The following is a 17,447-nucleotide window of genomic DNA, read 5'->3' on the forward strand; positions in this document are numbered from 1 at the left end:
AATACAATTTACAGAATGCTATGAAAATGAATATATTGTCCTCTATGAAAGTTTGACTATTGATACATAGATCTTTTTTTATTACGACAAATAAAGATATTTTAATTTAAAGGTTGGACAAGTACTGCTAGTTTTGAAAAGCAAGTCTCATGGAAATTCAACATGTCTCAAAATTCCACTTTGTGAGATGCATTTTACCATCACAATAGTCAGAGGGAAATTCCTGGGTGGTACTTGCATGTTCTCCCCATGCCTGCATGGGTTTGCCTCGGGTACGCCGGTTTCCTACCACATGGTGCTGGTTATGAACACTCAAAATTGTTGAGTGTTCACAACCAGCACGATGTGGTAGGAAACCGGAGTAGCCAAACTGGTCCTCAAAATGGGAGCTGGTTTTCATTCCAACTGAACAAGACGACACATTTTCCAAGTGTAATCAGTTGATTGCAGTCAAGTACTATACTTATTTTAGAAGACACATTGGTTAAACCAGGGATCGGCAACCATAGGTACTGGAGCGATTTTTTTTTCCAAAATGATTTCTGTAGGACGACAAACAGAACATTTGTAAAATTTATAAATACTGTAAGAATGTCTCATCTTATTTCATCTCATTTTCTGAACCGCTTTATCCTCATTAGGGTCACGGTGGGTGCTGGAGCTTATCCCAGCTGAATCCAGGCCAGAGGCGGGGGACACTCTGAATCAGTGGCCAGCCAATCACAGGGCACAAGGAGACGGACAACCATACAAACTCACACCCATATCTAGGGGCAATTTAGAATGTCCAATAATCCTACAATACATGTTTTTGGAATGTGGGAAGAAACCGACACTGGCCCGGGAGAACATGCAAACTCCACCACACAGGGGGAGAGGACCTGGATTTGAACCCAGGACCCCAGAGCTGTGAGGCCGACGCGCTAACCACTCGTTCAACCGGTCCGCCCAAATGTAAGAACGTGCAGAATAAATATTAAATTTCAACATTTCTGTAGACAAAGATTTGCATCATAGCCTGCGATTTACATTTCTATCGCAGGGCAGGTAGGTGCCTGTTGTAAACAAAATATAGTTAAGCTGACACAGGTATTGGATTGTTTATAATGAACCTAAATTGGACAGATTGAATTTAATTTTATTCGACCGGAGGTTGTTGATAGGCAGGATTCTGTACGTGTCTGCGCCGCGTCAGCGCGTCGTAAAATTCATGATTGGCTGGTCACTAGATGACGTCACTATCAAATCAAATCAATCCAACCCTTAAAAACAATTTTATGGCTATAAAACCTCGTGTGCACGGTTGATTGGTCGCCGGTGTTTTCGTCGCTGTCTTTTGGTCGCCCGGACGGCGACAACGGACGACCAAAGGATCGGCAACCAAAAGAACGGCGACAAGACAAGGTAAGACAACACGGTCTACACATCAATAAAAGCCAACAATGGCCGTGAACAGTTTCACTGGGCCGACATGTGAGTGTATAGGAGATTGTATGTACATGTGCTGTCCCTTTAAGAAGCTACATCAGTCAGGGTCTTAACAAGTTAACCAAAAATGGGGTAAAATCCACTTCTTAGCAGCATTTAGTGATTAAATAAAAACACTGGAGCTTTTCAGATATCAGAACTTGGCCCACAATTTAATTATTATTTAGGAATATAGCCATACTCTACTCCAAAAATCTGTTCTAACTGTACACAATATCCATCCTCCTTTCTTCCTTCTTTTAAATCGCCATCGAAGCTAATGCTGAATGTCGAACCTGTTCTGTCATACTTCTGGCAAAGTCCGTCTGGAAAATGGCTTTAAATCAACACAACACTATATTTACTTGTGCAGCTAGCTCCAGATACAGTTTGGTAGCTCTGGCTAATCACTACCCAATCATAGTTGATGAAAGCGATGACGTATCCCTACGGCTGCGAGAAGGCAATGACGTGTCGTATCCCTACGCCTGTGACAAGGCATTGTGGTGTTGCAAACTCGAAATCTGATTGGTTAAAGCAACAGTCTTTAAGACGCTTGTTTAATGCAGCAGAGCCTGCAGAACTGATTGTGAAGGCCTTGAGGCAGATTTCTGACCCTGGTAACAAATAATGGCTGAAATGTGATTATTAAATGATCAATATGAAAACACACGTCCGGAAGCAGTACAACCAAGGGGGAACACAATGAAAGGAATCTAACAGACAATTCGGAATTATTTAATAAGTATTGATGGACAAAATATAATGATTCAAATATTTCTTGACGCCCCACCACTGATTGATTTCCATCAACAAAAATGTTGGGGTCACTGTTATTTATCTCTCTTTTTGATACATATCGATAGTCTTAGATATGTTTAAGTGCAGTTGGGATTTTCAAGCCAGTTACTCATTGCATCTGTGAGTTCCTGTGCAGCATGTTCTTTGTCTTTCACATGGACATATAGAACGGCATCATCGGCATGCATCTGGCAGGTAACAATTGAAGGACAACAGCTTGGCAGATCATGTATGTAAATTGTAAAGACTGAAGAGCAGTGAACCTAACACTGCCCTCTGCATTACCCCAACTGTTATTCCACAAAGTTAATTTTGTGTATTGTATCCAGACGCACTGGGACACAGTGACATCTCTTGGACACAGCAGCACATTTGCCGCAACTATGCTTCAATTCAGTGCCCTTTGTCTGTAATGAGATGCGTCTCAGCTGATCAGAAAAAAATGCCAGCTGCATCTGCTCGGCTTTGTCTGTGTTTTTGTGCTGCTAATTGTTCTACACTGCCACCAACCATGGAAATCAATAAGCGAAATTTGTTCCTAATCTGCTGGAGTGCAGTATCCCTTTTTTTTAACTAAGTTTTCTTCAACATCAGCAAAGGTCATTTTTAAATCAGTCAAGCAAATTGTGTAAACTCGGCAAGGAGCCAATTTTTTTTAGGTATAGGTGGACTTAAACGAAAATTAAGTTTCCCAGTGATTACATAATAGTATTCTCGATTTTTGTAATAAAGGCATTTAGCCAGTGGCCACCGCTAAAGGAATAGTACTCTTTTATAATCCGGTGATAAATAAAAAAATCAAAACAACATGTGTACCAACAAAATGTGTTTATAACGCCCGAATTTGCATAGATTGAGAGAAACAAGTACAACTGCATAGGTCTTCATGAACAGTGCATTCAATACATACAAACAAAGGTAAAATAATACTTCACATAGGCAGAAACCAATAAATAGCATACAACATGAAATTTTAATGTAAGGTAATGCTTAAGGCAATTACCTTAAAAAAAAAAGTAGGTACCAAATAAAAACCTGAATTTAAAGTCTTAAAGGGAGCATGAATGGTACACTATTTACACAAATTAACTGTTGTAACTGCAGTTTTTTGGACTATTATAAAGCGCTAAGTGCAAAATGCACGTGCAGACTGCATAAATATTAATTTTATATGCTTTCCCAGTTCTCTCGCAATACAAGGGTTGAAACGAACATATCAAACAAACGGGAAGGTACGATCCACTACGCTCTCTTTATGCCGTGACGGTGCATGAACATTTTGCAGACTAAGACTTACTGCTCAGGTTAAAACTAATTACTGTTGAATAAAGTCTGAATTTTAATGAACTTAAATATCTATAATTATGCCCCCACAAACACCATACAAATCTTGCCAAAAAAAGCTGAGTTGCCGTTTAACATACCGTACATAACGTATATTAAACGGCAGGGGTTTATTAAGTGGCACACAAACGGGAGGCACAAAAAAGCAAAAATGATTTAATATTCCCGGGTATATTAAACGACAAAATACGGTAGTCTAATGTTTACTAGATAAAAACATCTCTCACATCAAAACACATTGTCAAGCAGACATCCTTGTATTAATCTAAATTAAAATAAAAAGAAACTATAATCTAACTCCCAAATGACATACACAAATCTATCTATTAATGATAGATGTTAAAAATCAAGCTGTACAAGAATGCAAAAAAAAAAAATCAGTAAAACCATGCTTTCATCAGCTTTGTCAAACATGCATGCACCCACGCACATACACAAAACCAATACTAACATGTTCCTCTGTAACAAATGTTTTGTCATGTAAATTCAAATGTGAGTGCAGTTCAGGTGCAGCAAGAATTACAGGGAGTTTAGTTTCTAATGCTAAAGGTTTTCCTGATGAGGAGCGGAGCTTTTATCTTTGGTTTATTGTCAGCTTTCCGGACCTTTTCTGTGGAGGGGAACCGTTGACTATAGATGTCAGGGTACTGCTTCTGAAACTGTGAACGGCAAAATTAAAACACGTAAAATCTAGCTCTAAAGGTAAATACAGTAATCTCTCGAATATTGTGGCTTCCCCACGTGGCAGATTTTTTTCTGGGGCACATTTTTTAATCAAATTTTTCATTAAAAAATGTGAAAATACACACGTAATCCACTACTCTGTCTTTCACTTGCTACTAGAACTCAGAACTGAAGTAAAAAAAATACAAATAAAAATAAAATAACATTTTAAAAAAAATTTGTAAATCCTACTTTGCATTTTTTTTTGTTTATCGCGGCCAAATCTCGTCTACATTAACCGCGATAATCGAATGATTACAGTATGGTGGTACCTCGTGTTACGACATGCTCATGGTATGATGAAAATTTTGATCGGATAATTCGCCCGCTATACGATCAAAATTTTGAGATGCGACCAAGCCAGGTGGCCATTAAATGAGAGGCTGTTTATCATTGCAGCGCACTGTCTTGTTTTGCCGCGTCTCATTCGTGTATAACAATATCTACAAGCACCGAACGATTTATTCAGACGAGTTTTGACCAGGAAATGGACAATGCGCTTGCGCGGGAAAAAGAGGGCTTTCTGGGTAATGAAGTATACTCGAGCACACAATGCCGATAGGCAATGGCACTCTTTCTCAGAATAAAACTTCATTACCCACAATCAATACGTGGGTAAGCTCACCTGTTGCCATACTTCTCGTTCGCTAAGAACATCAGAGGCACTGGCTCGCAACTCCTTTGTAATTTCTCTGGTCGCAACCCTGTCACAGGCGCCGTTCAACGCGGTTGCGACCAGAGATATTACATTGAGGGAGTTGCGAGCCAGTGCCCCAGATGTTCTTATGAGCAGCGGAGCGATCGCTAATACAAGACTAATTCTCGTTGGCAAGTAGTCGGCCGTTATCCTATTGTGAGGACATTTGTGTGCATCGTTTTTGGAATATTTTGAAGGGAATATTACAACATCAAACAGCCCATCGATAGCGAACGTGAGGGTGGAGGCCTGGCATACAACTAACCCGCCCAGAATGAAGGTTAAAAAAAGATTAAAACAAGATTTGAATTCAGTTGTGTAAAGTTACATTAAACATATGTTTGAGTGTGTCTGTATATATCTTAATCCAAGTTATTTTAAATTTGTTTGTCCCATTTACGAGTGCGTTGTAGTGGAATTCCAATCCAATATCCTGTTTTTGGTGTTTTTTCAGAGGGTTGGAACAAATTAATTTGTTTTCAATTCATTTCAATGGGAAACATTCGCTCGAGTTACAAAAAGCTCAACACACGATCTCAGGCTCGGAACGGATTACGATCGTATGTTGAGGTACAACTGTACTAGAGATTGTGCTGTGCTCAAGTGAAGCCTTAAGCTAGTAGTACTTATAAATTTTTGTTGGCCCGTTGCCCTTCAGCCAAGTATCTCTATTATTCTCACAATTGTACCCATGATAATAAATTCATCATTATCTTCATTCAATCACTTGGTGTCTTTCGAAATTGGAAGACATTTTTGCGTATGCACAAAATACAGAAAAACTTGTCACTTATTGTCTAAATTGTACTGTAGCCAAAATGCAACTATGGTAATTTCTAAACATTAAAATAGCCACAAATGTAAACATACTAACGTATTCAAAAGAAACAGTGTAGTTCAAAAATGACTTGTTCTTCAATTCTGAAAAAGTCTAGTTACTGTTTTTAGAGACCTCTTTTCTAAGCTACATTATATACATATTTTTACCTGTTTCAATTTTTTTCGTCTGTCCTTCTCTGTCATGTTTTGGTCGGACGTTAACGTCTCTAATAAATCCTCCATGGCTTTCTGCGAACATGACAACTTCTGCTGTTCAAATTCAGCACCACTAATTTGACGGCAGAAGGTATACATTGGCAGAGGAGCGCACACTGGGTCGCCAGTGTTAACACTTGCGATGTCATCTATTGGCACCTGTAGTGGAGAAAAGTAGACAGTTCTCAACAAAGACTACAAATCTAATGAAACTAAGAGATGAGATAAAAGAGGAATCTTCTTGTTTTTTTATTACAACGGGAGGCTTGATTTTATAAAATCAAATGTACAATTGCAAAACCAAATGTATTTATTTATACAGTCGAACCTCTACTTACGAAACTAATTGGTTCCTGAACCTTTTTCCTATCTTGAAAAAAGTACAGCAGTACTTCATATGTAAATTCTCTAATTCGTTCCATGGTCCTCACACAACTACCAACTAAACGTTTTGTTTTCCCATGACCCGATGCCATCAGAAAGGCGTTCATTTTGTAGTACATTTTGAGTTTTACATGTGCCCTATGTGTGTGCGTGTGTGTGTGTGAGCGAGTGTGCGAAAATATGTGGCGCGTTTCATTTGTACGGTTTTTAAATGGTTCCATATGTGGAATTGCAATCATTAGAAGGGGAGCATTTAGCCGAGGTGGACAGGGCATGATATGCACGTGCGTATTCCCCTTTGACCTGTCGGTGTCAAAAAGCTGTGCATTTTGTAGTAAATTTAGGCTTTTGTGTGCTCTGTGTGAGTAAATATGTTCCATGTGTGTAAATATATACCACGCTGCATGTCTACCTTTATTTTTTAATTGCTAAATAAGGGGAATTGCCATAATTAATAATGTGGACGGGGAATTATATGCACATGCACATTCCCCTTTGCCCTGTTGCGTCAGAAAGCCGTGCATTTTGTAGTAAATTTTAGATTTTTATAGTGAGGATAAAGCGGTTGAGAAAATGAATGAATGAACATATGCCCTAAGTGTGAATGTGGAAATATATACGCGTTGCATTTGTATGTTTTTTTCTCGCTTAACAAGGGGAATTGCAATCATTAATAAGGGAAACATTTAGCCGAGGTTGACAGGTATGGATGAGAAATTCTTCAAACATGGATAGTAGTTGGTGTGAAACAGTCAATGAGAGCCCAGTAGAGGTTCTAAAGTGAGAATCAATGCTTCCGTGACAATATTTTCAAAAGAAAATAACAAATAAGGAAATGTATTTACTTTTTGGGGGTTTTTGTAACTTGGATCTTTTTCGTATCTCGAGGCACTCATTTTCTTATAAAAACCTATTGTAACCTGTAGGCATTCGTAACCTGAAAATTTTAAGTACCTAGAGGCATTCGTAACCTGAAAATGTTTGTACCTAAGCATTCATACGTAGGTATGACTGTAGTTTGAAAGCTATTTTTAGAAGTATTGTACCTGTGCCATGCGCAAATACTCCACATGGTCATTGATGGCACTGACCAGATACTCAGGGACTGAGAGAATACTTTGCTGATGATCCAGTAAAAAAGAAACCAATCTGGTCGCTAAGAGCTCATCCAAATCACCCTCCTCAGCACTTCCTAGAACACACCCTGAAAAAGTGTGCACCATCTAAAAACAAATAAATACATAAAAATGAGAAAACACACATGACAGTTGTTACAGCACAAACTAGGGATGGACGATATTGGGGAAAAAAACCTACATTGCGACTTGTGGGGGGCTGAGATATATTGCGATATTAAAAATTGAAGATTTTTCACCAGATGACTGGAATATGTCGGACTGGGAAGGCTATTTGGTTGACCATGACCATATTGTATTCATCATAGAATGCTGCTAAAGGGGTTATCAGTGAATGATGAGGATTGACGAATATTAAGAGGATCGATGAGGCTTTTTAAGTTCAACAAAAACAAAAGCTTGCATGCTAAAAAAAAACAATCGCACACACTAATCTGTAGTCAAATAAATTCATTACAAATTGACCCCATGTTTATTGCGAGTAAAATAGTGTGTTTATTATATTATTTTTAATAGGAGGAAAAAATAGCATTTACAAATCAAATGTGTTGAAACAAACTTCCCAAATATTTTGTTTTCCAAAATGAAAACTCTGAATGAGATAACATTTGGATGAGAAGCTTTGGGACGAGATTTAAAAAAAGAAAACAATACTAAATATTCTGGAGCAAATTGAACTCCCCAATTATTCTCTTTTTTATACTGTTTTTATCCAATGGTAGGGGGGACAACTAAGATACGTGAAAAAGGACAATATATGCATTGTTAACCATTTCTTTCAAATCTGATAAAATATTTTAAAAGATGCCCAAAGGTAATGCTAACAAAATGAGAACGAATCTGTAGCATTATAAAAAAAAAAGAATGCCAAGAGGTTTAAATGAGAAAACGGGATATGTTGATATTCTCTCTCTCTTACCAGTGTTCGGGTGCCAATGGCAGGGTGAAGGAGAGGCATATCCACATTCTGACTGATGCGTGACATCATCCTCATCAGTAGCTGCAACTTCCTTCGTGAGGAAGGCGGGAGGAGAAGGGTGCATAACTGCAGTGCCTCAATGGCTACTCTCTCAGCTTGAGGCTGGGGAAGTCCTAACCACATACAATAAGACAGAGGAATCTTTCATTTTCTTGGCGCTGTAGTGTCACAAATTACGACTAAAGTCCCCATGCAGAAACTGATTATCTTGTAGTTTTCCCTTTTGCATGGATTTTCTTGCAATGCAGCAAGAAATTATGCAAGAGAGGAAAACACGAATAAGAAACTAAGCCACATTGCAAATAGCGAGACCAGAATGGATAATTAAAGAATAACAGAGTAATCAACTACAGTAGATTAATCCCTCGAATATCGGAAAAGATGCGAAGTAGGGACACCCCTATTATAACTTTTTTTTTCTTCAGTGCTGAGTCCTAGTAGCAAGTATCAACCCAATAGCTTCAGCATGGATTTTTACATTTTAATGAACTTTTTATGAACTTTAAAAAAAAAAAAAAAAAAAAAAAATTCATTGCGGGGGAGAAAAAAAAATCGTAGTGAATTTGCGATAAGTGAAGATGCAAAAATTTAGGTTTCCATTACATTAAGAAATTCTCAAAATGGAAACTTTGCTACGAAAATCTTGTAATGGTAACACGTGAATAGAAGAAAATACCACAAAAACGGTTTTATTAGGTTGTTTAGGTTTTACGATGTATCGCAAGTGTCCAAGAGTTTACACACCGACTTATAAATCCCCATTTACACACCACAGGAAACTACCAAATTTGTGAGCGGCCATCTCCAGTCAGTAAAATCTTAAGGGACAGCCTGAGACTTTAAGAAAGGCTTTTTCGAAAAGCAACTTTCAATGGAAACACGCTCAGATACCTATTTCAATTTGCTGACATTTATTAAATATCACGTTTTTGTGAAAACAGTAAAGGAAACACACCCAATGGTGACTTGAGTAGGGCACTAGCAAAGTAATCTAAATTAATTTTTTTACATAAAAAATAGTATTAGTTCTTGCTACCTGGAATTTGCTTTAGTCCATCAAAAAAATATTTGTCAAGTATTATGCAACAATGCAGCAAAAAAATACAACATGTCTGCATTATTCATGACATTTTCTGAATGGTTTCTAGTTTATTAACGCTTGGAATAACCCTAAATTTTACTTTAAACTTTAAAGACTTTAAAGTGATGCTTTACTTTAAACACCTCTACTGTGATATTAATAGTTGCATTCCAGAGTTCCAAGACAAATTGTTATTAGATGTTAGATTGAGTTAGTTTGGTTAAGCATTAGCTGAGACAGGCACACACAGAGGGAAATAACCAGGTCTTACTGTGCTCAAACTGTTGTTTGTCATCCTGCTTTCTGGCAGTAGGCACACAAATAGAGGGTTTGGACAGGGATGTACCTTGAGGCATCTTCGACATTTCCAGAGAACTAAAGCATCGGCGGACAGCTGCAGGTGCTGGCAAGCTCCATAGATTAGATGCAGTGGAAGTCAGTTGGGGTCCAATAGTTTCTGAGGTAGTTTGGAGTGAACATGAATTGTTTGCAAGAGATGAGAAGTTGGCGTGATGTTGGACAGATGGCAAGAGGGCAATTGTGGCAACATGGGAGTGATGCTGGTCCTGTGAGATGTTTACATTGAGGCAGCTGGTAGTTCTGCCTTGCCACTTAGTCTCCATAAAAGATTCTTCATTAGTTTCTACAACTATGTCCAGACAACTTCCCACACTCTTAGGTCGTAAATTGTGCAGCCTCCGTGCAGGCACAGAATGCTTTGTAAAACTGTGTGGAGCATTTACAAATGGAACTGATGATTTTCTTGAGGCAGAAGTGAAGTCTGAATAGTTGTGAGTTGTCTTCCAGTTACGCACTTGGCTCCTAATGCTAGAGGAGCAGGATGCCAGGCTGTCATTGGATAAAAAAATCGGTTTCTTAGTCAGAGGGGTGGAGTCATCTAGGATTGTCTCCAATGAGAAGCTTCTGCTTTGTTGACTTAAAGAACCTGCAGTGCTGAGACTCGTATAACTGCCACTTAATGGTGCATTGATAGAGGTACCCTTCAACAGTGCTAGGTGGGACTGCACTTTTCCTCCAAGCACTTCGGTCATGGGAGAGTCCGTCTCCTCGCATGTTCTCTGTCTAAGTAATGACAGCAGGAGACACTCTGTGGAGCGAAACGATGTCTTGGCTGTAGGTGGTGCGGAAGGATGACCGTGCTTCTTGCGTTTGCCTTGCTGCACAGTGGGCTCAGCAACATACCCACAGTACACTAGACAGAGGCAGATAGAGAGTCGAGTGGTGCAGGTAGAGTGAGTGCAAGCACACAGTAAAGGGGAAAGGAGAAGCATCAGTTAGTTCAAACTTTTACTGTACAGGAAACAAAGACAAAACAACAGGCAGACAAAGACTAAAGAAGGCACCGTTAGCTTTTTACAAAAGAGAACCAAAACCTCTGTTAAGAGTTAGATTGAAATCCCTTATTAATGTTTTCTTTCATAGTAAACAGAAAGATCTAGGGGTCCAGTGAGCGAAGTACCTACCCAGAATGTTGATAAATAGTTCATACAACTCATAGGTGAGTAATGGCTGTGGAAGGCTGTAGAAGTAATCTGACACCATTTTGAAAACATCCCTTTCAAAACCTGGATAGGATGGCTGTGCACTGTCATACTTTGGCCCTGGATAATAAGAGAAGTATTCTATTAGGTAAACTATAATGATTTGATTTATGTAGCAGCAAGTCAAAATATTATTTACTTCGAGCTGGGCAAAAAAACAATAACAATAATTACCGTGAAATATTTTTTTGCCAACGATAATATTAAAAACTTTAAAAATGCTATCATTTTAAACTAATTACACCACCGGACCACCATAGAGAATGGGGCCCTGTTGCAAAATGAACGCTAGTTCCAGAACAACGCTTAGAAGAAAAGGATGACGAGGAAACACGTTTTTAGCATGCTTGCCAAAAGTGATGTCTTCAGTTGATTATTTTATGTATTTCATATTGCACAGCAACTTTTGGTTTCAAGGCAAATTTATAAAAACAAAACGCCTGTCAATTTTTCTACAGATTTTCTTTACTTTTCATAGTGTAAGGAGGGACTTGTCTTTTCTTTATTGAACAGCAGAACTACAAATACAAAATTATTTTTAAAATCATCATATTTTCCTTTCTTATAAAGTAAGTTAACATAGTTACGTTCATATTTGAATAAAGAGGAAAGTAATTTATTTACTTATTCACAGAAGTTTCAAAATGTAAACAAAAAAGATGTGATAAATAGCAATAAAATGATTTTTTTAAATTTTTATCGTGATAACAATTTCGCCCAGCTCTAAATCTATTGTATACGTGGGAAGAATTATAAATATGGTAACTGATTGTAAATTACGCTTTTACTCACAGTTGGCCAGGCTCTTCATAGCTGACAAAACCCAATGAGGAAGATCATCTATGGAAAGTTTAAGTTGGCTGTCACTCATCACCGTTAAAATAATTATCAACACAAATGTCATAATAATATGCTCTTGTATGAATTCATTTCAGTCCACAACTGAGTGGGATACAGCCCAGCATGGCTGTTCTATGAGATCAACGAGAATGTAGGAATTAATCAGGCAATTGTTGATTATGTAAATTTCTATTTCTCAACAGGTGAAATGCTCCGGGCCAGGTGACGTCTGTACAATCATCTGGCTATTTGAATCACTCAAGAGTATTAAGAAAAATCACATGGAGATCCCCCATGTTAAATGTGGTATATTGTATGCTGTATGTTTTAAATGTTACCATTGGTTGCTTGAGATGTTTTTTTTTAGACTTCTGTTGGCGAATTTATGCATCAAGTTTTATAACTCTTCTTTCATGGGGCAATTTTCAGGGTATAAAAAAAAAGATAAGTCTTAACCAGGGGTCGGGAACCTATGCCTCAAGAGATACGGCACATTTTTGGGGTATTCTGATGTAGGGTGAAAAATGTTAAATTAAATGTGTTCAAGATGCTTTTTAGACCCTTTTACGTAAAAAGAGTTGTTACTGTTAGCGCGTCACATAAATGTTAACGGATTCATGTAAGGGAATGTGAATGGGGATTTGAAGTCAACCAATTTTAGCTAACGAAACTACTTTGTAGTAATATCATCCTAGTAAGATATAATGGATGTCAGTAACTACAACTTTATATAGTTTTATGAATATTATTGCCTTTACGTGTAAGTTAGGCAAATCAGCCTCTTGTTTTAGCTTAATTCTATTCTAAAAGAACAATTATGGATTCTTGTTTATTTTGGAAACATTGAGTTGGGAGTGATGCGAACATCCGAAATTTAATCCTTTCGAAAACCATGTTTTTTTGTCTTTTTGACGGGAAAGAAATGCACTCCTACAGATAAACTTTTGGAGTACTTTGGATTACATTTACATATGCCAGAACCACATTGCTACACCATTTTGTACCTCCACTGTTTGTTGATCCTTTCTGAGACTTTTATAGAGTTGTATGGCAGTTGGCAGTCAGGCAATGCTTACAGTAACCACAGATATAAGCATTACGACAATGGGGGAATAGTGAAGCTTGTCAGGAGGTCTGCTTTAACAATGGTTGCTAGGATGTATGATTCGTAAATTGTCACTTTTGGGGTGGAGTTTGTGAAAGGTTGATTGGCTTTCAATATCTGCATGTTTTCTCAAGCGAAAACAATCACTTCTTGACAACAAGAACGTGACAGTAAGCTCTTTGAACAAGTGTTTGTCAGATAAACCAGTATTATATTATAACATTAAATATGTTTTATAGTCTTTTGATACCATGGATAGAAAGCATCATTTGATGTTGCAAATACATAAATAAATAATATAAGTGGAAATATGAATATTGATAGGTAAGTTCTAGTTGTACCTGTCTTGTCATCCAGGGTGACTACACCATGCGTGTTGACTTTTGTCACATTATGAATGATATTTTGAGGATTTATGGAACAGTGGTCCAACACGGCATCAAGAGTTTCAACACCCAGAATCTTCTGCAGGCTAAAACACACAGAAAGGGAATACCTCAAGATCATGGTCCTGATTTTCATAAATTTGGCACTTAGTTGCGTGTTATTTTACTGGATCAGTGTGGTGTCTCTCCAGATATTCTGTTCGTCATCCCCTGTCAGCTCTCGTCTTTGTACATGTTCCTCTAGATCTTCCTCTATTTGGCGATTTTCCTGTCATTGGCAGATAAATAATATTTAAAAATGTTTAATCCCTACATTTTTAAATATGATTTAGCATTAGAGCATTCCAGTTAAGTATATTGAATTTGGGGAGGAGAAAAAAAAAAAGGTTTGAATTGTTTGACATTCAATATTTAAATACTGCTATCAGGAATTTGTTTGTGTACAATTTTGCTTACTTCCTGTTCATTTTTCTTCAGACTCTTAAACCTGAAGAAACCCTCTTTATCTCGAAGTGAAGGCTTTTTCTTTATTCCTTTGGAAACGGAGGACATAGGAGGACAAGGGACTGGCTTTAGTGGAGAGGTAGATGGAAACCTATCAAATAGTAAATGGATAAATTAAAGATGGTATAGCACCAAATACATTTATGCATTTAATGGGTAGTTTACAATTCAAAATAGCAAATTAGGTATTACCTGTAAAGAGTGTTGTTTTCTTCCAGGTCTTCTGTGCCCCACCGACCCTTCACATCTTCGATCACATGGTTCTTTAGAAACTTCTTGAGCAGTTGGACTGTCTGTTGCCGGGTGACATCAGGGCCAAAATTGCTGTTGTTACAAAGCATTTGATGTAGCCAGTCCACTGCAGCAAGTGCCGAGAAGCAGTTACTGTAATTCCTCAAATTTTGCCGGTGCTTCTTCAGGGGCATCCCAGCCCGGAACAGACGAGTTATTTCATTCCACTAAGACAAAGACAAGTTACAGCTAGTTTACTTCAAATGCATACATACAAATCATGTATGTTGTGATTGATTATCTAACTTCCAAAGAGAAATATTTCTTATAAATCACATGTATTCTTTCAGTGCTTTCAAATAATCTGTATCTACATGTAGGACTTTAGCTATCTTTTAGTTTGGAGTCAAGAGGCCTGTGGAATTTATGATCCATTGTGGGCTGTGTATGTAATAAAAGTACAACTAATTCAGTTATCCATGCAGGGGGGGCAAAAAGGGACGGAATGGTCGCTCTCAATGTTCCCTCTATTTTTTTGTTTGTCTGGGCAGAAAGACAACATCCCTGAGCACACTGAGTACCAGTGTGAGCAACATCATTGCTCGCTATGGGCACACACCAGTATCACACTGTCGGAAGCCACTAAAGCAGGGTTAGGGAACCTAAGGCTCGGGAGCCGTATGTGGCTCGTTTGATAGGTGCATATTGCTCTCCGCTAAACTGTGAAGTAAAATATGGGAACCGCTGTTGAGAGCTCAGTCCTGAATTTATCAATAGGAACGTTACGTGATCATTTGGCGCCGACACTACCTCTAGTGCGGCTTTAAACCTTTTTTACCATTAGATTCTTCTGCATGCATACTGCCATTATCATTGATTAGCAACCGCTTGACAATGTTGACAAATGATCTTAGACAATGTTTGTACTTTAAAAGTGGTGACATTACTACAAATAGCAGACATTTTAGAGTATTTTTATTTTTAAATTGTGAGTATGGCTCTCAAGGAATAACATTTGAAAATATGAAATGTTTATGGCTCTCTCAGTCAAAAAGTTTCCCCACCCCTGCACTAAAGGGTGGACGGAGAGGCAGCCCGGACTGGTCTGAATTGTCTAAATGTTCTGTCTCTGGATTAGTTTGTGTTGTTATGTTGTTGTAGTTATGTTCTATGTTCTGTTTTCACTTTGTTTTATTGTTTTGTAACTTCTTCTGTCCATTTAAGAGAGTTAAAGAATTTGCAAATAGAAGAAGGTGGTATATTCCTGGATGGCCGAGCTGTTAATTGCAGCACAAAAAAATAGCATCTTTCACACTTAGATAATGTGATTTTTGTATGAACTGCAATTTCTCACAAAGATGGCCAATTACAAACACTTTTTCATTTATGGTATTACCATATTAAAGTAACTACATGGCTTCATCATTGTTGACTATTAGTTACTTATTTTTCAGATTAAACAAACAATGAATAAACTATCAATGCGAATGAGTGGTTAGCGTGTCAGATTCCCAGGGGACCTAGGATCAAATCCAGATCGGTCCACCTGTGTGGAGTTTGCATGTTCTCCCCGGCCCTGTGTGAGTTTTCTCTGGGTACTCCAGTTTCCTCCCACATTCCAAAGGCATGGATGGTAGGCTGCCCGGACGCTAAATCGCTCCCTAGGTATGAGCGTGAGTGAATGATTGTTTGTCTCTTTGTGCCCTGCGATTAGCTGGCCACCAATTAAGGGTATCCCCCGCCTCTGGCGCAAAGCCAGGTGGGATAGGCTCCAGCACCCCCCGCAACCCTAGTGAGGAAAAGCAGTTCAGAAAATGCGAGAAGAGACGACATATTATTCAGCTTTCAAGCAAGTGTAATGATTTAAGCAAGTGCCTGATTTAAAAGTCAGAGACAAACGCCACATCAACAACTTCAAAATCTAGTTAATTTGCTCCATAAAAGGACAGTAAGCAGTTTGAACATTAATTAACGTGTTATGTTAATTCAAGATTTAATCCTATAAATGCGACGTGAAACGCACGGCCTGGGAGAATAGATAAACCATTACGTTTGTCCGCAAACATTTAGCTCGTTAACATGCACTTACCAGCTTTGTAGCTCGGTACGGCCCCGGTGTGATTATATGCGAATTCATGTTTATCCCAAAATGTCAGAAATCGTGCTTTCAATTCGAATCCATAATAGAACAATTGTTTAGCAAATATGTAGCAGACGTAATTGTAAATCTTCTTCCGCCGCCTGTTCAAAATTGGGAACCATGACTTATTGCTCCAGGATTGGACAAGGAAAAAGTCACATGTCTGAATCACGTGGGTTGACGTAACACTCAAAATACGTACTGCAGTGTTCCCTAGCTATTTCGCGGTTCAGCTATAGCGGAATCATAGCTTTACAAAAAATAAAAAATAAATACAATTATTACATTGAAACAACATATTTTACAGTTTTATTGTTATAACATGAATTTCACTCTCTACCCGTAATCTATATGGTGTACTGTATACAGGGGGTAAAAAAATTTAAAAAAAAAAAAAAAAATACTTAAAAAATTGGAATTAAATTCAAATTAAGCATTTTTGAAGGAGAATCCCTACTTCTCCTTTTATATTTTTCATTTTTGGGGTAAAACGAAAACAACATAGGCAGCATGTCAGTCTCATAATCTGAAGATTGTGAGTTCATCCCTCACTTGGGGCAATGGATTAAAAAGTATTCCTTGAAAATTTGACCACTTACATTTAACAAGAAAATTAACTCCACTGTCGTTTCGAGAGGTACTTCAGTCAATCATCGAGATTGGAATTCGCTGAGTTAAGACAATGGTACGTTTTGCTTACTAATATTACCAATGAAGGTAAACACCACACATTTTTAATCCCAGATTAAAATCGACAACTATCGACCGTTAAAAGGAGGGTTGCTAACCAGAAATGTATGTTCCTATTCCAACAACTTTGTCAAACCTGCCCAATGGCGCATCAGGCAGCGTGTCAGTCATGCAATCTGGAGGTTGTGAGTTCAACCCTCACTTGGGGCAATGGTTAGCAATATATTTCTTAAAAATTGGGCTAATCACATTTAACAAAAAACTTAAATCTACTCTCGTCTCGAGAGGTACTTCAGTTGATCATGTAGATTGGAATTTGCTGAGTTAAAACAATGGGAAATT

General features: G+C 38.0%; 1 protein-coding gene across 1 annotated transcript; it reads right to left on the minus strand.

The window, feature by feature from the left end:
* Positions 1-3,081: 3,081 nt before the first annotated feature.
* depdc1a (DEP domain containing 1a) lies at positions 3,082-16,557 on the minus strand. The gene is made up of 12 exons (XM_077717362.1): positions 16,365-16,557; positions 14,237-14,502; positions 13,997-14,135; positions 13,708-13,808; positions 13,496-13,626; positions 12,002-12,049; positions 11,132-11,269; positions 9,919-10,860; positions 8,507-8,679; positions 7,498-7,674; positions 6,020-6,226; positions 3,082-4,271 (listed from the first exon to the last, which is right to left on the minus strand). The coding sequence occupies exons 1-12, from the start codon at positions 16,410-16,412 to the stop codon at positions 4,143-4,145; spliced, it is 2,499 nt and encodes an 832-aa protein (XP_077573488.1). The 5' UTR covers positions 16,413-16,557; the 3' UTR covers positions 3,082-4,142.
* Between the last annotated feature and the right edge of the window lie 890 nt (positions 16,558-17,447).

This window comes from Stigmatopora nigra, chromosome 5, assembly GCF_051989575.1.
Source record: "Stigmatopora nigra isolate UIUO_SnigA chromosome 5, RoL_Snig_1.1, whole genome shotgun sequence".
Classification (NCBI taxonomy): domain Eukaryota; kingdom Metazoa; phylum Chordata; class Actinopteri; order Syngnathiformes; family Syngnathidae; genus Stigmatopora; species Stigmatopora nigra.